Source organism: Brienomyrus brachyistius, chromosome 24, assembly GCF_023856365.1.
Source record: "Brienomyrus brachyistius isolate T26 chromosome 24, BBRACH_0.4, whole genome shotgun sequence".
Classification (NCBI taxonomy): Eukaryota; Metazoa; Chordata; class Actinopteri; order Osteoglossiformes; family Mormyridae; genus Brienomyrus; species Brienomyrus brachyistius.
In genome coordinates, this window is record NC_064556.1 from 7,856,836 (window position 1) to 7,883,985 (window position 27,150).

The 27,150-nt window shown below is 41.5% G+C and overlaps 2 protein-coding genes and 1 long non-coding RNA gene across 5 annotated transcripts in view; 2 read left to right on the top strand and 1 right to left on the bottom strand.

Moving 5' to 3' along the window:
• Positions 1-27,150, bottom strand: part of LOC125720161 (interferon-induced protein 44-like) — a 518,912-nt gene that overhangs the window by 98,687 nt on the left and 393,075 nt on the right. The window lies entirely within an intron of this gene.
• LOC125720175 (uncharacterized) lies at positions 4,430-10,548 on the top strand. Of its 2 annotated transcripts, none has more exons than XR_007385368.1 (3): positions 4,430-4,572; positions 9,922-10,056; positions 10,359-10,548. It is a non-coding gene; the product is annotated as an uncharacterized LOC125720175 (long non-coding RNA). The 2 variants fall into 2 exon arrangements; XR_007385369.1 differs by lacking the exon at positions 4,430-4,572 and adding an exon at positions 6,321-6,395.
• LOC125719976 (interferon-induced protein 44-like) lies at positions 14,480-20,806 on the top strand. Its single transcript, XM_048994894.1, has 5 exons — positions 14,480-14,542; positions 14,899-15,051; positions 15,302-15,473; positions 18,989-19,089; positions 20,156-20,806. Exons 1-5 carry the CDS (start codon positions 14,480-14,482, stop codon positions 20,330-20,332), a joined length of 666 nt encoding a protein of 221 aa, XP_048850851.1. The 3' UTR covers positions 20,333-20,806.

Consider the following 27,150-nt stretch of genomic DNA (forward strand, 5'->3'; position numbering starts at 1 on the left):
AGGGTTCATGACTTCAGTTCTTACTCAGTATCATGGGGAAAGGAGCAAACCGGTTGCATACTACTCGAGGCGTTTGGGTACTTTGTCTTCGAGTGGTGGCTGCAGCAGCAGAGGCGGTGATGGCGAGTTCAGATCTAGTACAGTTGTATCCACTGAAACTTCGAGTTCCCCATGCAGTGCACGCAATCCTGACACAGGTCAGGACATCTCATTTGACGCCTGCGCGATCGGTGCATTATCTGAATGTTTTGTTAACACTGGCAAATGTGACTGTGGAAAGATGCTCTGCTTTGAATCCAGCGACCCTCCTTCCCACGGTGGTGGATGGGGAACCGCATGTTTGTTTGCAGACTGTGTGTGCAGACCTGGGCCGGATCTGATTGACATCCCACTGGAAGGAGGCAACATCCTGTTTGTCGATGGGAGTTTTTTGAGGCTGGATCCCCAGCGACCTTTCTGCTGGAAAACCTATTCAGCGTCATCAGTTAGTGGAACGCTCTCATGCTACTCGAACAGCCCACACAAAGCGAACTGATGAAATCAGTCAGGGGAATGACCTCGCAGACCAGTGGGCTAAAAGTTTAGCCAAGGACTCCACTGGGTTTGGGAATAAGGTGGCAAAGAATGTTGATAAACCATGTGCTGAAAATGACTTTGTTTTGATTCAAACAGGTGCAACGGAGGGTGAGCTCGGCGGATGGAAACAGAGCGGGGCACGGTGTGATGGAGAAGGTATGTGGCGACATTCCGGGACTAACCGACCTTATCTAAAGGACGTGATTCCGGGATGGGGCATTCCATCTAAAATCACCACATAGAACGGTCCTGCGTTCATCGCAGAGACCCTGGCTACATTGTCCCATTGGATGCAAATTGATTTGAAGCATTATTGTGCCTCTCACCCCTCGAGTGGAGGGATGGTGGAGAGGGCAAATCAGACACTTAAACTGAAATTGGCGAAAATTTCAGGAGTTCAAATTTCACCCCTGGCCTGGGTGGATGCCCTGCCCCTGGCTTTGTTATTCATGCGAGCCAGGACACACCGCCAGACAGGGTTGGCTCCTTTTGAAGTGTTTACAGGAAGGCAGATGCATGTTTTGTCTCCCTCACATTATGTCACACTGGAGACCGTGGATGGGGATTTGCTGACTTATCTTGCAGGTTTGCGGCAAGCGATAGGTGCAGCCTGGGACCAGGTCCGTGCCAACTAGAGAAATCCAAAGGGAGAGCCGCCATGAGCGGTGACACCGCTCGAACCAGGGAGCAGGGTGTTAGTTCGCAACCTGAGGAGGAAGAGATGGAACACGCCAAGATGGAGGGGACCACATCAGATCTTAATGGCGACCCCTCATGCGGTGAAAGTGGAGGTAATCGACGCCTGAGTCCATCAAGTTCAAACTACTGCGGTACAAAGTATGATGGTTTTTGGAAACAGTTATACTTCAGATGTTAGTTTGAACTAGCATAGTATGATGCATCATTAATACTAGCTTCCATCATTCTACGAGAAACACAACCCAAGATTGGGGCACACACAGGTAAACACACTTACATAAACCGGGGATACAGCACAACTATTTACAATAAGAGTTACACACAGGGCTACTTACACCGTTCACAAGAATGCTGAGAAATGCTAATTGGCTCCACAGAGGAGGTAAGGAGTATGCATTGATTACAGCGTGTTGCAGCACCCATCACATGACAAACCACCTCAGGGATGAGAACCTGAGTGCAGCCGTGTGGCAGGGACACACTATTCTGAATGGACCAGTGTGAATATTTTCCAGTGACTGGAGTGCCAATCCTGTCACCAATCCCCAAATTATTCCCTGTAAATTGGAGAACTTCCTTGTAGGACTGGATGTAGATTAACGTCATACTGAGGATTAAACAAGGTTTCAGGTTAAGGGTCTTGCTCAAGGGCCCAATGGAGCAAAATCACTCCAGGCATTCCCAGGATTTGAACCAGCAACCTTTCAGTTGCTGGCACAGATCCCTAGCCTCAGAGCCACCGCTCCACCCAAGGCACTATAGTACAATGATTAATAAATAAATATATTTCAAATTTGATTCAACAATATTGATCAACTACAGAGTGACAATCATCATGTCTGTGACTAAACAAAAATGTTTGAACTACTACTTTCACTTCCATAATAATCTATAAAAACAGATTGTTTGCTACAGTATGGCAGTGTATTGTTGCCACAATAACCAAATAAAATTTGCCCAGTTTCCCATTATAACAAGCATCTAATGGTGACCTTAACTCATGTAGCTGTATAGAAAGATATGAAAATCTCTATTAATATAATAACTTTTTTCAGAAATCCTATCGCTATTAAATACCAGTCACACTTAGTATTTTTTGTTTTTCATTGTGCAGAGGCAAAACTGACATCGGAGAAATCCATTTCTTCTGAGCCCACTTACAATTAATGCAACAGATTTCATTTAAACATATAAGAATCCACTTGTTGATGTACTTTATAAGATATAAGACACCGTATATAAGATAACGTGTATCTACGTTTAGGTTTAAATAATACCAAAGTGTTTCATGTCCATTTCAGTGTCATAACCCTGAAATGAGAATTGCTGCATTTTTAAATACTTATTAGTTTTTCTCGGTTGCTTTGGAAAAATTTGCAAATGTAAATGGTACTTCTTTTAACCACCTGTGCAAACATGAAGAATGTAAATTCTCATTGTTCTTATTCATTCACAAATTATTTAGTTTTGGTTCTTATAGGGTAACATATATTCACTTTGAATTAGCCCATCGTGTAAGTCATCATTAACGGCAAAAACATTAATGCAGTTGTCAAAAAGGTTCCTTCAATGAGGTACGAGGGAAGTAGTTCAAAAACAGAGGTTTTATTGGATGATAAATTTAGATATTGATTGTCACCAGCCACTGAACCATGTTTCTTTACACCCTGCAATGGATGCTGTGTGCGATGACATCACAGCAGATTCTTGTAGAGGGTGGTTGAGGCACGCAAGAAGATTTTTGCTTTGATGTATTGCAAGGGAGAGTATCAGATGTGATGTATAAATGAAAATAATGTAGCCAAACCAGCAGGAACAACAGGACAACCCATGATGATGAATTAGCCTCCTTCTTTACAACATAACTACCTGAACTACTGCATATATTTTTACTGTAATATTTAACTTCATTTTGTCAAAGCTTCCAGATTTGTGTATGATTTTATGTGCAGCTTTGTAATTTCTGTTGTCCTAAATAAAAAGAAACCACCTTACAAATGTTACTAATGTTATATTCCAGTCTTGCAGAAAACACCAATGTAGTAGAACCTTGTAATGGTTTCCAGAACACAAGTGCGTACAGTTTGGTGCACAAGCAAATTTAGCTGGCTATAGAGAAATGATAGTGAAGACAAACGAGCAAGAACTGAAAATTTTAATACTTCAAAAAACTTCCACAGTATATTTTCTTTATGACAACATGACTTAATGTTTGGACTGATATCTAGGTGATGATCCAGAGATTTCATATTTTGGCGGCATTGACTAAATGTCTGACAAGAAAAATGCATTTTTTTAAATAAATGAAAGGTTTTGAATGGATTACTTCACTTTGATGGTTATCCATATCACTGCTGCAGAGCACAAAATGTTTTCAGTAATGCACAAGCAGCTGAGACAACCTCAAGGATGTTTAGAGAACAGTAATTATGGCGGGAAAACTTTTGACTAATCAAAAGAAACTCCTACGTTTGAATGCTACTTATAAGCATGAAAGAACATGTCTGTGACTGTATAAAATGATTCAACTCTTGCTTTCACTTTCGCAATAGCCCGTAAAAACTCGGCGGTCAAAGATTATTTTGAAAAGCTGTGTTTCCCCCGCAAATATATGTATATGTTATATGTTAACAGCACACAAAATGTAGTAAAGTCCATAACTGTTCATTTGATGGTTCTATTAGAAGTCCAGCTGGGCGCAACGTTTTCTGAGGCATTTCTCTGTGGAATTTGGCCTCCATTAGCCTGGAGCCCAATTATGATTGATGTGAACAAGTTTATTTAATACACCAGATATAAATATTCCTGAATGCATTTCTGCAAGCATTTTACTCCAAAGAGACCTATAAGGTGAATTTTTCCTTTATATTTATCTTTACATTGTATTCATATCATATTTATATTATTTGTCTATCATATACTAAAGCATTTAATTTCAACAGCTGTAGGTAGGGACTCAGTAGGGGCATGAATACCCTGGCAAAATCAGGGGCTCAGTACTTTACAAGGGACCTTTAATACGTAAAAAATATAAAATCAATTATCTGTGTGTGTGTTGGGGGGTCCTTGGGCAAGATAGCATTCTATCGGGGGGTGGGGGGAGGCAGAATTTCTAGCCACGCCCCTGGCTGTAGGCTACAACAACCCTGAAGTAGGAATTGCTACAATATTAAATATTCATGAACCATGCCGTGGCAACTGTTACCTGTCTGTCTATAAAAAAATGCTTTGAACTCCTACTTTTACTTTCACAATAGTTGCTTAAAACTGGGGCAGTCCAAGGGTGCTTGGAAAAAGGTGAGTTTGTCCAAGAACTGTACTTGGCATTTAATTATATTAACTATACGTTAATTAAATCAAGTTAAAGTTAAATACACTATATTAATATACTGGGCTGGGAGTAAAGGAAGGGGTCATAGTGAGTTAGGTAATTATGGGGTAATTATATAGTGTTGTGTTTGCAAGATGTTTGCCCTTCTGGATGTTTGTGTCCAGTCGGACTTCATCACCCAGTTACTTCTATCCCCTGGTTAAACTGATTCAATCAGTTAAATCAGCATTACTGAAAAAATAATGGAAATCCAAGTGAAAATGGAAGATTACCTGGATGCAAATAACATTCTGAGGGATAGGCAACATGGATTTAGGAGAGGTAGATCCTGTTTAATGAATTTAATGAGTTCTTTGAGGAAGCTACAAGAGAAATTGATCACAAAAAGGCCTCTGATGTGATCTACTTGCTGTTGTCCCTCACAAGTGGCTCTTGCTTAAGCTCAAAGCTGCAGGAATCTTAGCAACTGTAGCAGCTTGGATCAAAAACTGGTTAACAGACAGGAAGCAGCGAGTAGTTATTAGAGGCACAATGTCACAGTGGGTCTGCATTCATAGTGGGGTACCGCAGGGTTCAATTTTAGGACCACTATTGTTCCTAATTTACATTAATGATATTGACACCAATACATATAGTAAACTAGTTAAATTAGCAGATGACACCAAGGTGGGTGGTGTAGTAGATACTGATCTAGCAGCACAGAGGCTACAACGGGATCTGTACTGTATGTAATTAGCGACTGGACTGATACCTGGCAGATGAAATTTAACGTAGACAAATGTAAGGTAATCCATGCAGGGAGCAGAAATATAAAGTACAGATATTTTATGGGCTCCACTGAAATAAAGGTAGCTGATTACAAGAAAGACCTCGGTGTGTATGTTGATGCTTCCATGTTCCACTCTCGCCAGTGTGGGGAAGCAATAAAAAAGGCCAATAGAATGTTGGGTTACATCTCTAGGTGTGTGGAGTTTAGGTCAAGGGAGGTGACGCTACGATTATATAATTCCTTGGTAAGACCCCACCTAGAATACTGTCTGCAGGTTTGGTCACCATACCTTAAGAAGGACATTGCTGCCTTGGAAAAGGTGCAATGTAGGGCTACGTGAATGATTCCTGGTCTTAGAGGAATGTCTTATGAGGAGAGGTTTGCTGAGCTGAATTTGTTTAGTCTAAGGGGGGACATGATCCAGGTTTATAAGATTCCAACAGGTCTGGATGCTGTTTAGCCAAATGGCTACTTCAGTATTAGTTTAAATACTAGAACTCGTGGTCACAAGTGGAAATTAGCGGGAGAACATTTTAAACTGAATTTGAGGAAGCACTTCTTTACACAGCGTGTAGTTAGAGTATGGAATAGTCTTCCTGCTAGTGTAGCACAAGCTAAAATCCTGGGTTCCTTTAACTCAGAGCTAGATAAGATTTTAACAACTCTGAGCTATTACTTAAGTTCTCCCCAAACGAGCTTGATGGGCATAATGGCCTCCTCTTGTTTATAAATTTCTCATGTTCTTACTTCACAATGGTCCTTTAATATGTAAAAAATATAAAATGTATTATCTATGTGTGTGTGTGTTGGGGGGGGGGGGGGGGAGGCAGAATTTCTAGCCACGCCCCTGGCTGTAGGCTACAACAACCCTGAAGTAGGAATTGCTACAATATTAAATATTCATGAACCATGCCGTGGCAACTGTTACCTGTCTGTCTATAAAAAAATGCTTTGAACTCCTACTTTTACTTTCACAATAGTTGCTTAAAACTGGGGCAGTCCAAGGGTGCTTGGAAAAAGGTGAGTTTGTCTAACAAATAAGTCTATATTTCAATAGCATGCAAAATGTAAGAAACATCACAGCTCATTCATTTAGTGGGTTTTCTGAAAAGTCCAGTTAAATTGTGTTTTTTGAGATGTCTTAAGTCAGTTTCTCACAACAGAATGTAATTTCTCATTCCTTTAATTCATTCATAAATTATATAGCTTTGTTTCTTATAGGATTAGGTATATGCACTTTAGATTAGCTGAATGAATCATTTACATTGTATTCATATCATATTTATACTTAAGCAGTAACGTAAGAGACGGAGTGCAGTTGAACTGTAATGTATCACAGCTGTGATTATCTTCGATCTGAATTTCATTTTGCTTGTTATCCAAATTTTGAGAAATGCATGAGAAGTTGAGACGACCTCAAGATTGTTTAGAGAAACTGTCCAAAGCATCCAAGAAAAAGTGTAATACAAAAACTTAGACAATTCTTAACTGTTAAATAAGAAACATCTCGTTCAGAGGCACTTCCTGTTTGCATAAAATAGATCTGAAACACTTATGTTCCAGTACATCAAAAATTGCCTATTATCCATCCACCCATTTTCCAAACCGCTTATCCTACTGGGTCGCGGGGGGTCCGGACCCTATCCCAGAAGCAATGGGCATGAGGCAAGGAACAACCCAGGATGGGGGGCCAGCCCATCGCAGCGACTCAGGCACCAACTTGTTTATTTCTTTGGGTCTTTGGTTTGGAACTAAACTAGAAACTATCAGTCATTCATTCACTGTCAACGTATGGCTTCAATCAGGTTTAGTTTCCAGCCAATCACCTTCTTACTTAAAGTACGCCCTTACATGCTTCAGCGGCTCTCATTGGCCATATTCAAGGAGGGAAGCAGCTTTCATGTCATATTTCTAAGGACAAGCAAAAGAACCTAAAGAATATATCTTTACAGGGAAGTGACCATGAGTGATTAGTTCCTGTAAGAAACTTGTTGCCCGCAAGTGAATCATTTGCAAACGTTACACCATTAGCCAGTAAGTCAGTGGAGGTGAGCAATTTAAGAAGAATTAGTTCAAAAGTGGAGAAAGCAGGACATGTGACTGTTTTTTCAGACAATAAGTAACTTGATAGTCAGTCCTGCTACAACGTGACTCATGCGCTCCTGAAAATCCTCGCATTCACTAAAATCACGTCCTAAAATATACACATGGTGTAACGATGGCTCAAGAATCGGAACAGAGATCCAGGTCTTGCACGCAGCCAGAAGGTTTATTGGTAGTACTGACTCGTAACAAGAAAAGGGGCAGAGCAAGGAGAATGGTTGAGGGGCAGAAGCAGGTGTTCGAAGCCGTGAGATCCGTCCGGGGAATATACACGGGACACGACAACACGGGGAAAGGGAAACAGGAGGAGCCGGTCTCAGCAGGGCAGAAGGTTCAGGTTCGGGAATGGGTCTGGGAAGTGGAAGAGGAACAGAAAAGGTAAGCACACTGGGCAAACGGAACAGGGATGAAGCAAGGAATAGACAATAGATAATAGAATGCTCGGTATGGCTCATTCGCATGGCTCAATACTTCGCACAGTCCTGACGGAGCTCTGGGTTTAAATCCACTCCGTCATCAAGTGCTCAGCGGAGCACCCGGCTGGTTCCGCCCCTGTGGGCGTGACCGAGACGGGTTAGTTGGCGGGTTCCGCCCCTGTGGGCGTGACCGAGACGGGTTAGTTGGCGGGTTCCGCCCCTGTGGGCGTGACCGAGACGGGTTAGTTGGCGGGTTCCAGCCCTGTGGGCGTGACCGAGACGGGTTAGTTGGCGGGTTCCGGCCCTGTGGGCGTGACCGAGACGGGTTAGTTGGCGGGTTCCAGCCCTGTGGGCGTGACCGAGACAGGTTAGTTGGCGGGTTCCGCCTGCATGGGCATGACACATGGATTTTTAAATCCACATACAAAGGATAATCCCCAGAGTGACAACATTTTATTTTCTGTTGTTTTCATCTCTCCCTTCTTGCTCCTGTGCAGTTGTAGTTTGGACGAGCACTATTATTGTGCCGCTGTATCTTATGTTTGTATTATTTTGCTTGCAAGCATTATGAAATGTTGCACAATTTTTGCAAATATTGTACAGCATTTTGGTAAATTTTGATTGCCTTTAAATATACTGTACAAAGAAAAAATACTTACTTTCTCATCTCAAACCAGCTTTATAGGGTTTAGATTGGGGGGTTGAGGCCCATCCTCCTCTGGGTGACTGGGGTGCATGAAAACGTATTCACATTAACATTAGTATATGATTAATTTATCATTTTAAAGAAATTAAGATGTAAAATATTCTGCAGTTGTCGTTGCTTTGACCGCATGCTAAGATCCACTCAGTAACATTAAGCTAAAGCTGGTTCAGTATTAAATTGGATTTGAGTTCAAGTCCATATAGTTTAAAAGTCCCAGTTGGTTTCACATAATGATCTCCAAGGAGTTCAGGTGAGGGTTCAAGCAGTGAAGTGTCGGCTCGGGATCAGCTCAGAAAAGCGAATATGGAGAAGAGTGTTATAGCCCTACACCTAACCTACAGCAGTACTAAAGTAACTATGGCAGCCTGGTCAAAAGGGGACATGACACATAGGTCAGGGTCGATGAGCACCGACCCTGACAGATATAAGTACAAATCCAATACTTGAAGTGGACCGAAACGACTTTCTCTTTTTCTTCAGAGTACTAGGAACATTTCTTGTTGTCAGCAGCACCTATTTTTTTTTCTCACATCAAGCACTTTGCAAATCAATTTAATGAATGTTATACTCCAAAGCAACCCTTAGGAAGTATTGAAAAGGTATATTGTTAAACTGGTTGATGCATATGGGTAATGTGGCAGTTTGTGACGAACCTGTTTTGAACTGAAAAGGAAAACACAGTACAGTCAAACCTCAATTCGCGAGTAACTTGGCTTGTGACTGTTTTGCAAGACGAGCAAAAATTTTAAATAAATTATAACTTAATGTCTTGCAATACGAGTACGTATCCACTTCGTGTGCCGAGCGTCACGTGATCTGAACCGATAGTTATTATCTCTTAGCATTCGCATTTTTTAAATTTGTGTCCAAGTGTAGCGACTTTTCTTTACAAACGGTACTAGAACAATGGCCCCCATCAAGCAGAAAGTTGAAAAGAAGGCGGTAAACAGAAGGAGGTGATTAAGGTGGAGGTTAAGAAGGAAATAAATACCCGTTGTTGTGTTCTTATTGTTAATGGTTACATTTCATTATTGTCAAGTGAGTTTGCCCTTTTCAGAACTACCAATAAAAAGTGTGTTCTCCCCGGGAAGTGAGTTTTCATGTCTGTCTCTTTTCCTGCGATGCTTCAGCCCGCTTGACGCCACAATACTTTTACTTTATGTTTTGTATTAATCATTTTTATATACATATTTTTGGGTTATGAAACCAATCATCTGAGTTTCCATTATTTCTTACGGGAAAATTTGCTTTTATATATTTGGATTACGAGCACGTTTCCGGAATGAATTATGCTCAGTTTTATTGTACTGTCATTAAACAGGTCTGGAAGTTGGTGTTGGAAAATGTTTGGATGGTTGCTTCAGAAAAAGGGAAATGGAGGAAGTAACCAAAAGACAGTGGAGAACAAATCAGAGCTCCTTGATAATCCATGGAGGCCTGTTAAATGGGACACTGGGTAATGAAGCCGGATTTTGTCAAATTTTATATACATTTTTTATTTTTTATGAGTAGCAGTTTTATAATTTTATGCATATATTTCTAAAATATGTTTGAATACTCTTCCCACTGCCTGTAATCGGAGGATCACTACTTCCTGTGGTTGTCAGAGTGTTCACTGTTGGGCCTTTGTGTAAGACCCTTAAGTCTGGTTTCTCAAATATGCACAGCCTTGTAATATGTCATAAGATATAGCATTATTTGTATGCCTGATGAATTTTTACTAATTTCCATTTCCAATTTAAATATCTATTCCTTTAGGACAAAAAACGATCTCAAGCAATCTCTGCAAAATTACGCACCCACTATTGATTCAGTGCCTCAGGCTCGGATTCTGCTAGTTGGTGCAATTGGTGCTGGAAAATCGAGCTTCTTCAACTCCATAAACTCTGTCTTCCGTGGCAATATAACAGGCCAAGCCAGGGCAGGAATGAAAGCCATAAGCCAGACAAGAAAGGTAATATAATCGCCTGAGTCATCATGTTATATTGTGAAACTATATGCTCTACATCTGCTTTGTTTAGTTATATTGCCTGTATTGGGAATACATATGGTCCGGGTACCAGCCTTCAGCAGCAGGCACTTTCTCGTGAGTGTGATAAGCCAAAATTCATTTGACTGATCTTTTTCAAACTTTGCAGGAACTTTATCTGGGGTATGTACTGGACTTGGTCAAATTTGAGACAGATTGCACAAAACTCAAACATGACACATAGTGATGGAAAAGAAAGGGCAGTTTGGACATTTCAAAAATAATATGAAGGGTTATTCTCCAACTTTACAGACACATTTTATAGATGAACAACTGGAACTGAACAAAACTATTCGATAGATCTTGTTACTACATCAGAAAAACATTAAATGCATGACGATCTACACCTGACTCCATTTTGAAACACATTTCCTAAAAAATGAAGCAGCATTGCTACAGTATGTGGCAGCAAAGGAAGGAAAGAACAGCTGTAAAAGACACATGACCTTGTGGACACCTAAAAGAATTTTGTGGATCTTTTTCAAACTTTGCAGACACATTTTATGGGTGATCAAATGGAAGTCTTCAGAGACAGATCACCCAAAAACTGAAGTAGTGCCGCATCATTATAGTGACTTGGTCCTGGTAGTATGATAACTTGCAAAGTATTTCACAGAGGTTTATTTATATAGCACCTTTTGTACACTGTGGTCATTCAAAGTGTTTTACACATAATATAAAAATACAGAATACAAAGTAAATTTAAATTAAAAAAGGATATAAGAACAGAATTTTAAAACATGAGTAAAACATCCATCCATTTTCCAAACTGCTTAACCTACTGGGTCGCGGGGGGTCCGGAGCCTATCCCGGAAGCAATGGGCACGAGGCAGGGAACAACCCAGGATGGGGTGGCAGCCCATCGCAGGGCACACTCACACACCATTCACTCACACACAGACTCCGATGGGCAATTTAGCAAGTCCAATTAGCCTCAGCATGCTTTAGGACTGTGGGGGGGAAATGGGAGTACCCGGAGGAAACCCCACGATGACATGGGGAAAACATGAAAACTCCACACACATGTAACCCAGGCGGAGACTCGAAGCCAGATCCCAGAGGTGTGAGGCAACAGTACTAACCACTGCACCACCATGCCAGCCCCTGCTCCTGGAAAACGATTCCTTAAAAAGAGTGGGAACCCTGACTAAGAGTTGACCATGGAATATTTACTAGAGAGGAAATTTCAGGAATGGACTTTATTGCATGGGTGGCATCCTATCACAGTACCACGCTTGATTTCACGGAGAGTGAGCATGAATGAAGCACTGACACCTGGCCACACCCCCCCCCTTTTATGGTGCTGATGGGGATGTATCTGGATCGCGTTTCACCTTTGCGTTGTTCATCAAATTACTATACGAATGCGATTTCAATACGCGCTAATGCAGCAATTTAGAATGTGAATAGCAATCTTCGGGTGAGAGCGGTACTACACGCCTCCGATGCAGGTAAAACAAAGTAAGGTGACATGGTTTACTTTTTTGCTGATTTAACCTAATTTTTAAAACTTTAATACTTTCAACAATGGAAAAGTACACTGCATCGCTGACGATGCCCCAGATTGTTAACTATGTAGAAATGCAATAGTTTGAAAAGTAGATCTTGAGTTGAAAAAGGTTGGTCACCCCTGCTGTAGACAATTACTAGTAAGAGTCCCTCTTGGAACTGCACAGAGATACTCAAAGGGTGTGAAATAACCAAATAATGCCTGTTTGCATTGGAAGGAATCACCAAACCGCTAGGTCAGCTATGCCCTCAGCTTTGGTCAGCTATGCCCTCAGCTTTCTTGCCAGCCGTGAGACATTTATAAAGTTTGGTGACGCTGCCTCAGTTAATACAGTTACTACATTTATTTAACCATGTTTCTGGTAAAAGCATAAAAACAAGTCCTTGAAACCATTAATAAAATAAGACTTATTTGTGAGAGATCTAACATTAAGTAGAGCTAACTTAGTAACCTGTGCACAACTCATGAAACACTGTGACTCAGTGTGCTGCAGATTGGAAGCATTCACCTTACTTGTTGTTTTTCCTTCGTTTGCACTTCCTGTTCCCTCTGTGCTTTTCATTCAGTTCGGAGACTGTGATCTGCAGCTCACACTGAATTATGAGTTTTCGGTTTTTTTGCTTCTAAAACAGTCGCCCTGAATGAACAGAACGCCTGCTGTGGTCACAGACTGGGGCTCTCTGGCTCTGCTGAAAAATACAGACCTGCAAGTTTTAACATTTTGCGTTCATAAATATCCCACTCGTGAGCGCAAATATGAAACTCGCGAGCACAGAAAGAAGAATTGTACAGTATGTGTTTCTTTCATAATATTAAGTTCAAACCCTCTTTTTTCATTGTTAAATGTTTATTTTGTTCTTGTTTTCATAGATATGCTAACACGCCTTCGGATGCTCCATGTGCTTGAGTGAAATTTTTGCATTTTGCAGTTTTGACATGCATGTAAACAGTTTACAGTGAAAGAACACTGGGTGGGTTTATACAATATAGTGCAGTGCAAGGTAGTTCATGTCATGTGCATCTGATGCAAGAAGTGTCTGGCGCTGATTCTTCAATGGAAGTCCAGACAGGAGTGCAGAGGTGGAAGTTTGTTGAGGAGTCTGATGGTATGAGGAAAGAAGCAGTTGCATAATCTTGATGAGTTGTTCTGAATGCTCTGAAGTCTCCTTTCAAATGGGAGGGGGTTGAGAGGCCACGGGTCGGGTGAGATGAGTCATTGAGTATGTCTGTGGCCTTCCAAATGCAGTGCTTATAGAAGATGTCTTGGATGGATGGCAGAGGGTCCTAATAATGTTCTCAGCTGTCCTCACTACTCAATGCATTCTGCATTCTGAGGCTTTGCAGATTCCATACCAGACAGTGATACAGCTGTTCAGGACGCTCGCTATCGTGTCTCTGTAGAATATTGTGAGTGACGAGGGAGGAAGACTTGTTTTCTCCAGGTATGGAGATTGTGTGCTGGTGCTGTTGTGCTTTCTTTACTATAGATATGGTGTTGATGGTCAAAAAATTTAAAAGGCGGGAGGAGGAAACAGAGACAACAATCATAACAATAACAGACATTAATCATCATGGGATGGAGAAAACAAAGTGTAGAGGAATGCAGAGAACAAACAACCATGACACACATAACACTCATTACAAGGACATCAAAGAACAAAACAGTAACAGCAGGCTATGGTGTTGATGGTCAGTCTGAGGTCCTCAGCAATGTGCATTTCGAGGAGCCTGGTTCTCTTGATGACCTCCACAGTGGAACCACTGATGCATTGTGGAGTGTGATTGGGATGGACTTTGGGTGGACTTTCCTGAAATCTATAATCATCATTTAAGTTTCTCCACGTTAAAGGGAAGGTTGTTCTTTTTGCACTATGCTGCCAGCTACTCCATCTCCTCTCTACAAGCAGATTTGCATTTTTTTTTTGTTGACTAGACCAGCCACCATAGTGTCATCTGTGAACCCGACCTGCCAGCACATTGTATGGTTGAAGATCTGATCAAATTTTTTGATAAGCTAACGCGCCTTCGGATGCTCCATGTGCTTGAGTGAAATTTTTGCATTTTGCAGTTTTGTTATGGGGGTGGGCTCATGGCCCTTTCTTTCAGTGAATGCTATTGGCTGATGGCTCTTGGTTTTGTGATTCACTGCATGCTCATAAAAATGAAGTATAGCTTTACATTTTACATTATTATACGATAGATAAACCATGGTTTACATTAACCTGTTGATGTTCCTCTTTATCCACTATTGATGTGTCACTCACAAAGTAGTTGGCTTTTTTTTTTTTTAAGTGGTTCAGACATCTATTTAGGACGCCTCCCTGGGAAGGTGTTTTGGGCATGTCCCACCAGGAGGAGACCTTGGGCCAGACCCAAGGCCTGCTGGAGGGATTATATCTCCCAGTTGGTCTGGGAATGCCTGAGTATAAAGCCTGAGAATATGGACCTGGATAAGCCGATGAATGAAACAACTCTTTTCGTTTGCTAGTGTTTTGTTTTTACAAGGTTGAGATCGAGTACATTATACAGATTTTATTTACTCCCCACTGTGTTTGTGAAGTAGTTTTTTGCCAGGTAACTGGAGTGTGTATATGCAGTGGAAACCCTTCCGAAGGCATCCTGTCTAATTTTAATCTGTTACTCAGTTGTTATTTGTTGTCCTCATGTGTGTTTGGAAGGGACTGAATCCCCAGGCTGCCCAGTAATCTGTACTGGATAAGTAGTTAGAAGATGAATGACATCATATGTTCGTCTTCCAGTATCGCACTTACCAGGTGAAGGCGGGTCGAGATGGACAACCTATGGCATTCCTACTGTGTGACACCATGGGAGTGGAACATGCTGAATATGGAGGGGTGAACACTGAAGATATTTACAGCATCCTGAAGGGCCACATACAAGACCAGTACACTGTAAGAACTGTGTATCTAACCTGTGTATCTAATCCTTAAAACACCTGCAGTATGAACACATGCAAGACTGACCATGGTAATGGCTTACAAAAGTCACATGTTTATAATTTTCTGGTCTTTTACTCCCCACAATCTCATTTACTGATTTTTTTAGCATGAGTGAGGTACTGTGTTTACACAAATATCATGTGAAATAATTCATGTAACATTTTGCCTGAGTTTGTGTCACTCACACCTTTTTTCTGTTCAGTTCAACCCTATATCACCATGGAAACCTAGTGACAGTCAGGCAAAGTGCCAATTGCCACTTTCGGAGAGGATCCACTGCGTGGTTATGGTGATGGACACCAACAAATTAAAAATTTTGCCAGATGCAATGTGGGGGAAACTTCGTAACATCCAGCGCAAAGTTGACTCATATGGTGAGTGAGTGGGGATAACAGGGAGGGAGGTGTGGTGTGTTGTGGGGGGTGGGATTCATTGTCAAGTTCAACTTTATTGTTATTTCGAATTATGCAGGGGTACAACAAAATGGAATAGCCTTTGTCCAACACTTTAAAAATTGGTTTACACGTCAATGAATAAAGAAATAAGTAAATATGTTGTACAGTTTTACATGCAGTTTTGACATGCATGTAAATATGCATGTAAACAGTTTACAGTGAAAGAACACTGGGTGGGTTTATACAATATAGTGCAGTGCAAGTTAGTTCTTGTCATGTGCACCTGATGCAGGAAGTGTCTGGCGCTGATGCTTCAATGGAAGTCCAGACATGAGTACAGAGATGGAAGTGTGTTGAGGAGTCTGATGGTATGAGGAAGGAAGCAGTTGCATAATCTTGTTGAGTTATTCTGAATGCTCTGACGTCTCCTTTCTAATGGGAGGGGGTTGAGAGGCCCCGGGACGGGTGAGATGAGTCATTGAGTATGTCTGTGGCCTTCCAAATGCAGTGCTTTTAGAAGATGTCTTGGATGGATGGTAGAGGAACCTAATAATGTTCTCAGCTGTCCTCACTACTCAATGCATTCTGCATTCTGAGGCTTTGTAGATTCCAGACAGTGATACAGCTGTTCAGGACGCTCTCTATTGTGTCTCTGTAGAATGTTGTGAGTGACGAGGGAGGAAGACTTGTTTTCTCAGGTGATGGAGATTGTGTGCTGGTGCTGTTGTACTTTCTTTACTAGTTATGGTGTTGATGGTTAAATAAAAAAAAAACAAAAAGGCGGGAGGAGACACAGAGACAACAATCATAACAATAACAGACATTAATCACCATGGGATGGAGAAAACAAAGTGTAGAGGAATGCAGAGAACAAACAACCATGACACACATAACACTCATTACAAGGACATCAAAGACAAAACAGTAACAGCAGGCTGTGGTGTTGATGGTCAGTCTGAGGTGCTCAGCAATGTGCATTTCGAGGAGCTTGGTGCTCTTGATGACCTCCACAGTGGAACCACTGATGGATTGTGGGGTGTGATTGGGGTGGTTCTGTTGGAGAAAGCGCCAGGCTTTCCACCCCAACTCTGCACACACTATGAATTATGAGACAACACACTTTAAAGTTTTACTTGCACAAGGGTAACCACACTCTCTGCAGTGCGAGCTACAAAAAGTGGTCCCCCTCTGCGCCTTTATTTATAGTGCGAGACAAACAATTTACATATGCATTTCTTTCCGTATTTCGCAATGGTTTATGAAACTCACGATCTTTATTATTAGTTTTTGAAACTAATAGGTGTTAGCTAGCTGGAAAGAGGAAGAATAGCTTGTTCCAGTACATGACAGGAAGCATGGTAAACATAGAGACACAGATATTTGGTTATACAGAATGATAAAGTAGTTAATTTCACTCCAACAGGTTCTTTTTGCACTATGCTGCCAGCTACTCCATCTCTTTTCTGCAAGCAGATTTGTATTTTTTGTTTACTAGACCATCCATCTTAGTGTCGTCTGTGAACCTGCCAGCACATTGTATGGGTGAAGATGTGGATCTGATCAAATTTTTAGACAGATTGTACTAATCTTGAAGTTACACAGCTTAGTGGCAGCAATGATGGTTCTTTTTTAAATTTCCCTGGAACATTCTATATGTGATTTAAAATTTTGAAGCAAATTACAACAAAACTGAAGTAGCAGCGCCAAGTGGCAGCATAGCATAGAAAGGGCAGCTGTAGAAGACAGTTGATCTTGTGAACACGGTAACCCTAAAAGTATTCGATAGATCTATTTCAAATTTCCCAGGTGTAATATATTGGGGATGGCAAGAGGTTCAATATCTATTAACTTTCTCACCTCTGGTTATAACGCACCCACACTCAACTTCTCTGTGTTGCCTTCTTCTACTTTCCTCTGGGCTGCCTACAATTATATGCTACTACTGCCCTTTAGTGGTTGAATCCAAGCTACTACACCAGGCTTATTGAATAGGTAGGCCTAATTCATTTCTCTGTGTTGCCTTCTTCTACTTTCCGCCGGGCTGCCTACAATTATATGCTACTACTGCCCTTTAGTGGTTGAATCCAAGCTACTACACCAGGCTTATTGAATAGGTAGTGATCTGGGGCCTAATTCATTTTGAGAAAAATCGCACCAAACATGAAGCAGTGTCACTTAATGGGGACACATAAAAGGACAGATGCAGATCTGGTGAACCTGATTACATTGGGATTGTAATAAAGGTCTTTTGGAGAGGTTGGGAGTGTGTGTGCGTGTGTGTATGTGGTGTGTGTGGGGGGGGGGAATAAGAGATGGGGGGTGTGGGAGGTACAGTGATGAGATGGGGGGAGGGGTGACCAAGTGGTCTGAAAAAATGCACTTTCCAACAGCATAAACTTTCATTTAAATTAAGGCAGTAACATGAAAGTAACATGCAAAAATAAAATGGCATTAATAAGTATTTGGATATTCAGCAAAAACAAAGAAATTCACTTTCTTAGTGTTACGAATGGCTGAGAGGCCAGAGGCTTCAGGAACCAGAGAAGGCCATGTAGTTCCAAAAGGTGCAAAAATGTATTCTCCTCTCGCACAAGAGGGCACAAATACAAAGTATTAACGACAACAACAACAAAAAAAATCACCCAAAACAGGCTATATCCCAGCAGCTTCTGGATCCATAACAACTTCCCCCTTCAGCACCTTCTGCGGGGTTTATATAGATTCCAACCCCTCCCCTTGGGACAATTAATCTAACAATTATCTTCCTCGATACAATACATCCCACATACACAGTTCTAAAATATACCATCCAAAACCACAATTATATTCAGCTTTATTCATAATACCAACAAGGACTAAAATATCAGTTTTATTGTAATATGTAAAAATTCTCTCCCCCCCTCCCCACTTGGTTTTACCCAACAAATTGTGAACACCCTTCCCCTCCCAAATCACACAATCGCAATGGTACAATCCATGCACAATCTTGGTCCGAATCATTAGTGGATGGGAAATACCCAAGATATCCGCATCCTCACCATCACTATACTTAACTTTATAAAATGTTGGCCAATTAATATTAACAAACAGTAATATAACAATATTGTCAGGTTCCAATCTGTGACACTTAGAATGGAACATCACAAACTGAATGTTTTCCGTAGCTTTGGCAGAAACTGTATTCATGCAGTAATTGATGGAGCTCCTGGATGCTCCTCCACACAGAGCCGCTCCATCTGTGAGAACCTCAAGGGCTTTCTGTCACATAGGGCCCATTTTTAAAGGGTTGGGACTGAATGTTAGGACACAAACATGAGCTCAGCTGAACAAATGGGTTCACAAAGGGCACAGTGATGCTGGCAGGTGCTTCTGAGTAAGACAGACATCAAATGTGTGAATGCTATAGGTTTGCTTAAGAAATTCTGTCTCCTGATAAGAACTTTTTCCATACAACATAAATGTGACCAGTGAGACATTTCTGTTGATGTTTTTAGATGTCCCTCTACTGGTGCTACTGACCCAAGTGGACAAAGCGTGTCCACATGTGGAAAAGGACATAAGAGATGTATACCGCAGCTGCTTCATAAAGGAGCTGGTAAGTTTCTGGGTCCAACACTGGAATCGTTCCTAAAGACTGAATCGACGTATCAGGACAGAAACCTGCACCCAGTTTAAATAGGCAGTCAACTTAATTACTCAGTTGGCAGCCTTTAATTTGACTAATCGCAAATACTGATTTTACGGATGATATACAATATATAGGTGGCACAGTGGTGCAGTGCTTAGCACTGTCACCTCACACCTCAGGTCCCTTGGTTTGGGTCTCAGTCTGTATGTTCTCCCCGTGGCGTTGTGAGTTTCCTCTGGGTGCTCCTGTTTCCCCCTACAGTCCAAAAACATGCTGAGGCTAACTGGATTTACCAAATTGCACATAAGTATGAGTGTGTCCTGCCATAGAAAGGCACTGGACCCCCCTTCTTGAATAGAGTAAGTTTATGAAAATGGGTGGATGGAAAATATGTGTATTGATGTGAAAAATGTACATGAAATTTCAAACAGAGTAGCAGCACTGTGGCACCTCTGAACTGGCAGTTTTACCAGATATCTATGGAAGACCAATTAAAGAAGATTTGCTGGCCAGTACTTGACATCCCCTTTATCAACTTCCCCCCACCAAAATGACTGTGTTTAGCACTGAGGCCTCACACCTCCATGGTTGTGGCTTTCAATCCCACCTCCACTCCATGTCTGTGCAGTCGATATGTGATATTGTGTGTTTCCTCCATGGCTGAAAACCTGCATCTGAGTGAAGAGATGTCTAATCTGCCCACAGTGTGTGATCTGCAATAAGCCAGCATCCTGGCCTGGGTGTCTTCTTCCTCAGGTCCTCTGCAGGATGGGTGGTGATGGGTGATAGATTGGTGTCTAACATTTCACTGCCCTCAAGAACTCTCCAACTTTCATTGTGCATTCAGATTTCTTCTGTTGTAATACTGACTTACAGTATTACAATCCTGTTTGACAATACTCTACCAATACAGCAGCTGAAGAAAATATATTTCAAGAGGAATATATGTGTGAACTTATGTAAGTCGCTCTGGCTAAGGGCGTCTGCCAAATGCTGTAAATGTAATGTAAATGAACTGCATGTCTTTCTGCAGATCTACAAGGTGAGTGACCGTCTGGGCATTTCAGTGTCGCAGGTGCTTCCAGTGAAGAATTACTCCCATGAGATTGCACTGGATGAGAACTGTGACATCCTGCTTCTCACTGCAATGCAACAGATGCTACACTTTGCTGACAATTACTTTGACGATTGTAATGATGGCACAGAGTAGAGATGTTCCAGAAACATGTGTGATCGGTGCCATCACATTTCTCTCATGGTGTTGAGAGCCACTGTCCAGCTGTTGTGCCCAATACCAAGTTAGATCCCTACTCGCTATACTTATGCAGAAATCTATTTCTTTACCTTAATTACACACAAGCCTTTTTTTGTAAGTTAAATTTAAAATTCTCTTTTTACTTGGTGATGTATGATGTGTGCATAAAACCAAAGATATAATCAAGTGTACAGTGTAACCCTACACTGGATTAGATGCTAAGCTAATAAAAATGACTGGTGATTCTCAACTGAACTCTGTCAATCTTAACCATAGTTTGGTTCAGTGTATTACATCTATATTTTGAGTTTGCTTGTGTGTCTCTGTCAGACTGATTACTAGACTTTGGGTTTGAAAATGATTAACTAAAACAGTATCTCTTATTTGTTCATATTTTGATTAAAATGAATCTTCCATTTGGGTCTATGATGATGTCTTTATTGTGTTTTGAATTATTTCTAAGTCATTGCTATTACTATTCCAGGTCAGTAGATGGCGGTAGGGGAATGTGGAAAAGAAAAAAGGGTTGTTGTTGCAATGCTGTAGAGAGAGTGAAGGGTAAAGGGTAAAATGCGGAACTGTTTACAAACATGGACTCCATGTTTACAAACAGACGTGTCACAAATGACGCAGGTTACCTAATCACTTTCGTCCTTTCAACAGGTGCTGCCAAAGCGTCCATTAAACGACAAGAGAATTAACAAACTATTTGCTGTATGTTTACTCAATATTCTGGCTCAAATATTTCTTGGTATTCTAATGATCACATGATAAATTCCTTCTTGGTCAGGAGTTTATGTAATTGTTCTAGATATTGCCCCAAACGTATATAGAATGTATGCATTCATATTTTATAAAGACTAATAAAGTGATGTGGTCTTTTTCTGGAGCTGTATATGCATGTAAATTAATACGCAGTTTGGTCGCAATGATTTATAATATTTTAATACATGCACTTCCTCCATTATATGTTATCTGTATTATTTTTAAGCATAAATATACAAATAAATATTTATTTGAGTAATCGCGCAGGAATTATTTCTGGTCACCCCCATCAACCCATGAACACAGGTAATAATTTAAATCAACAAATCATTATGTATGCAATTCTTTGTGATTTATGAACAAAAATTAATACAACATACAGTTATGGTCATTAGAATGCTAAGTCGCTACACGCATGCTATCTTTACTCATTCACAATATTATAGAAGCAATTTCCTATAGTACCTATTTATCGGAAATGTACTTGACAGAACATTACCTATAACAGAAATCCCATCAATATACATACAGTAGTGTCATTAATTACCGTACCGTGTATAATTCTCAGGAGTGGGTGGGGCCAAAGATAATTAACCATAATTTTACAAGTTCTATCATATTTACCAAAATACTGTCTGAAATTAAATTCTGCCCTGATTTTATCATGGGAACTGCTTTTGACTCGCCACTTCCATAGACGTTTATATACACAATATACTGCATGTTGTATTTTCTGAAATTAAATTCATTATGTAGAAATTGTTCCTCAGGCGGTGATATATATATATATATATATATATATATATATATATATATATATATATATATATATATATATATATATATTTTGGACAGGACAAATTCTGTCCTCTCAGACAATACATGACATGTCCCGGGGACTGATGTCCACATTTAATGTCCATGGACTTTTATATAGAGATTGCACAGCGGACCTTATTTATTATTCCAGATCAATGGTTTTATTCAATAATATGTAGAAATTATTCTTCAATGTTATACATTTTGTAAAGGACAATTTCTGCCCTTTAACACAATGTAACACAATCTCTGGAGACGGATTTCCGTATGCCATACCATTTTACATTCAAGTTCATAAGTGTCATGTAAAAATGAGTCCACAGGATGAATCATATATCATTTTAAAGGGCAGAATTTTGTCTTTAAGAAACTTTATAAAAAATACAAAAAAGACAATAGTATTGTATTGTCACAATTTTATTGAATTGTATTTTTTCACAAAATTGACAAACATGGATGAGGCTTAGTGCAAACATTGTCGGTCCCCAGTTATACCAGGTCAGAGACTAAATGCTGCTCCACACAGCACTTCAACTGCATGTATTACCTGATGAGTACAGACTATTGGCCCAATACACAGATGATATTTAGCTTCACATTTTAAACTACTGTATGAATGGTGTGTGTACAGCTTAAACTGTACAAGTAGCATGTCAAAGTGGGAATAATAAAAAAGCAATCAGAAATATTCAATTCAATCCAATTTTATTTATAAAGCACTTTTTACAACAGATGTTGTCACAAAGCAGTTTTACATGTTACTGGCTCCCAGCGCCTAAAGAACAAGCCCAAGGCGACAGTGGCAAGGAAAAACTCCCCAAGCTGAAAATAGGAGGAAACCTTGAGAGGAACCAAGACTCAGAAGGGCGCCCCATCCTCCTCTGGGCAACACCGGGAGAGTTTCAGATTAAATAATCCAAAAGTGTGTGTCTAGATAATGTTTAGAAAGTCTCTAATGGATCCTGCAAAAAGGCCTCCGTGGGGTCCACCTATCACAAAGTCTGATTTTTCCAGTGGTGAGCCATTGGGTCTCATTGAGTTTTTGTAAGTATAATGTTAAAAGACGGAAGTCCTACAGGCCTCGATATAACAACTTAGCTATGAAGGTGTATTGGAAGGTAGCACAGACATTTCTTAAGTGGGCATCCAGAGATATCGTCCCCTCTCCAATCCAGCATCAATGTGAATGTAGATGTGGACATCCAGAGATATCATCCCCCCTCCAATCCAGCATCAATGTGAATGTAGATGTGGGCATCCAGAGATATCGTCCCCCCTCCAATCCAGCATCAATGTGAATGTAGATGTGGACATCCAGAGACATCAGCACCCCATTTCTCCACTAGTGTATGGAGCTCGACAGGAGGAATGGAGAGGTAGAGAAAGGGGTTAGTCTCACACATAATGTACTGCAAAATAAAGAGTAAATACAAGTGCCATGAAGCAGAATTGAGCTCCAGCAGGCCTCGACTTACAGTAAAGGAATTGTAAGGCAGACATGCTAACAAAACAGCTTTACATTCCCAATTCCAAACAATTAATGGGCAACCTTAGAGTGACAACGGCTAAAAAAAACCTTAGCTATAAGCAGGAATGAAACATTGTGAAAAGCCAAGACTCCACATGAACATGTTCTCCCCTTGCAGAATCAGATCACGCATTTGAAGTGTTCCCAAGTGTTTGTGTGTTTTAGGTTCCTGTTAGTGAGGGGTCCTTTGCCGTTCTGTCTGACATCCAACAGAAAGTCCATTTTATGCAGCTGTATGGAGTCCAGTAGGTCTCTGCAGGGTGCCAGTGATGCAGGGTCTCTGCAGACCTGGATGGTAGAACCACAGAAAGGCAGGCCATCTGCTGAATGTAGCTTAGCAAAGAGAAATAAGAATGGGTTAGCGAAATACAGAACATTGAATGTACCGCAAAACACAAGGTGTACCCAATAGTCATGATGCAGTGCAGGAGCCACTTCAAGTACTACCAATGTGCAGCACTGTTAGAGTGTATCTGTGTATTTTATCATATTATTATCCTCCTATATGTGTACGTGCAACCCTTAACAACTAACCCATGGCCCAGAAAGGGTTGCAGACAAGATGTCCTCACAGGGGCCTACCAGATTGTGACGCAGGAATAAGAGACCTTGAGAAAGGAAACAGATTCTGTCAACATAGCAGGGGGCCCACCTTGAGATATGTAATGCTTTGTATTAACCCTGTTTCACGGAGGCCTCACACAGCATTGACTAGTTAAAGACAAGACCCATGTAACCCCTCCCCTACCCTATAAATAAAGAAGCCAAGGGACTGTCCGGTGTGTGACACTCAACAGAGGCGCAGATACTGTCTGTTGCACCTGAAGTGGGTACCCTTGCGCAAGTAAAACAGAAAGACGTGTGCTGTCTCGATTATTCCTGGGTCCTAGAAGTGGAAGTGTGTGAGTAGTAAGCTGCGGCGCTTCCTCACACAGGAGATTGTAGGAGTGAAAGCTACGGCGCTTTCTCCAACATAACTAGATTGTAGGAGTGAAAGCTACGGCGCTTTCTCCTAACATAAATTGGTCCTTCGAGCCGGATCCGGAGAGAGATACCAGAGGGCGCCGACCAGTCCGCCGACGAATGACACCGAAAACTGTCGACAGTCTCGCTCATAGGGAGTGAGTGAAAGACCTGCGACGTGAATTCGCCACAGGCCGGTGGTTAGAACCGTTCCCTGACGGCTGGGCTGGCGCCTGACGGGTCCCCGGACAAGAACTAGAACCACTTCGTCATAAAGGAAGGACCAGGTGAGAAGCACGACGCTGCAGCAGGGAAAGCGGGTGTGAGTTGAGAGGGCAGTAGCGGCCCCATACACCCGGCCTAGGTGCAACAACATACTGGTGACCAAGGGAAAAAGGACGGGTTTCATCCCTGAAAACTGACACCGCTGTCTCTTTAGAGGACAGTAGAAGGCCGTGCCAGTGTCCTCCCGAGGTCTCATGCCAGGGACTTGCACTTAGGGGTTATTATTTTTTGTATATACAATAATGGGACAGAGTCAAAGCAAGGTAGAATTGGCGGGTGATGAGAAATTCATGGAAAAATATAAGGAGGGGGCAGGAATAATAAGCAACCAAAAGTGGCGAAAAAAGCATGGGTTTTCAGGAACTCTGAATACAGAGGGTATTCTGAAATTACAAACAGAACTGAAATTAGAAATGATGTCGAGCCGCTGTACGGGCAAAGATAGAGTGCAGAAAAGGCGAGAATATGTCTTATCTAACACATGGTTAGAACAAAGCAAACTTCGAGATATGGCCAGGAAAAAGAAACAGGAAAAGAAAAAGGAGACGCTGCAAGCGGCCCTTGTTAACGTAGACGAGGAAACACCGCCGTCTGCTCCCCCGCAGACACCAGCGGACGGTCCACCAGTACTACAGCAACCCCCACCATATCATAACATGCCAGACCTCCCACTTCCTGCTGTGCGGGGAGCTGAAGGAGGGAGTGCAAGGCCACACCAAACGAGAGCGACAGACCCGCATTTACGAATGCGAATAAATCCCGAGAATAAAAAAAAAACACAATGGCACCGATCGGAATCCGAAGATGAATCCGAATTGCTTGCTCCCATGGTAGAGGTTGCAAATCCCCGTACAGCCCCAGGTGAAGAGGGCCAGGCCCCACCAGCCACAATATTAGTCCACTTCATAAAGACTCACAGAATCTGTTTGGGTTTACGTATAAAGGGAAGAAATACACGTATACCCGGCTACCACAAGGGTTTTCCGAGAGCCCTCATGTATACACTATGGCGTTACGCCATTCTATGCAAACGTGCCCAGTGCCAGTGCACAGTCAGATCCTGCTATACGTGGATGACATTCTGATAGCAGCAGACTCAAAGGAACATTGCAGACAGACGACCTTGGCAGTGCTCCAACATTTGTACAAAACGGGACACAAGGCCTCAAAGGAGAAATTACAATACTGTCAGGAAAGAGTGAAATACTTAGGCCATTATCTTACCGGGGATGGGAAAGCACTTTTAGATACTCGTAAACAAGCCATTAAAACAGCTCCTAAACCAGTAACAAAGAAACAGATGATGTCTTTCCTCGGGTTGTGTAATTATTGTAGGGAATGGCTACCAGACTACGCAGCGTTAGCACAACCCTTACAGGAGTTAATATATGGGAAAGACATGACCCTTAAAAACCATATACAATGGACCCCCGAAGGAGAAGCGGCGTTCAGCAGACTGAAACACATGTTACAGACGGATGTAGTGCTGGCCTAACCAAATATAACCCTACAGAGATGCGGTCCACTGAACCCCAGTACACTTCTCCCCTTAGAAACAGATGGACAAGCACATTCCTGCAAAACTGAAATACAGGAACAGACAAAACCTCGCGCTGACATTGCACTAACTCCAATTCCAAGCGCCATAACCTTATTTGTCGATGGCTCTGCAGCCAAAGACAGATACGGGAAAAATAAGGTTGGATACGCAGTTGTGACTAAAGACAAAGTAATAGAGGCAGGAGCCTTACCATCCACATGCTCAGCCCAAGCAGCAGAATTATATGCTGTAATCAGAGCCTGTGAAATACATGAAGGACAGGAGATTACAGTATATACGGACAGTCAATACGTGTTTTCTGCAGTACACCACTATGCAGCAGTATGGAAAAATAGAGGATTTAAAAGCTCCCAAGGAACAACCTTGACACACGCAGCACTTCTACTTCGATTGTTAGACGTTGTACAAAAACCAAAGACACTCGCGTTATGTAAATGCAAAGCACACCAGACTGATAATTCAGAGGAAACGAAAGGCAATGCGTTTGCTGACCAAGCCGCAAAGGCAGCAGCCCAGCAAACGCCAGAAAAAACAGAGAAGGGGTTATTCCTTATGGAACAAGATGTACTATATGATGCACAACAACAAGCTCCTACGTCAGAGAAAGACAAGTGGATTCCGCGAGGAGCCACACAAGAGAAAGACCTATTCAAGCTAGACGGAAAATCTATCTTACCCCGCAGCCTGTATAAAACCGCCGCGGTTGTGAGTCATGGGGTAACCCATGTCTCAACAGGAGGGATGGTACATATAATACAACAACATTTTTACACTATAAATTTTTCCAATTTTGCAAAAAACTACTGTAGAGCATGCCTTATATGTTGTAAACATAATGCGCAGGGCAATCTA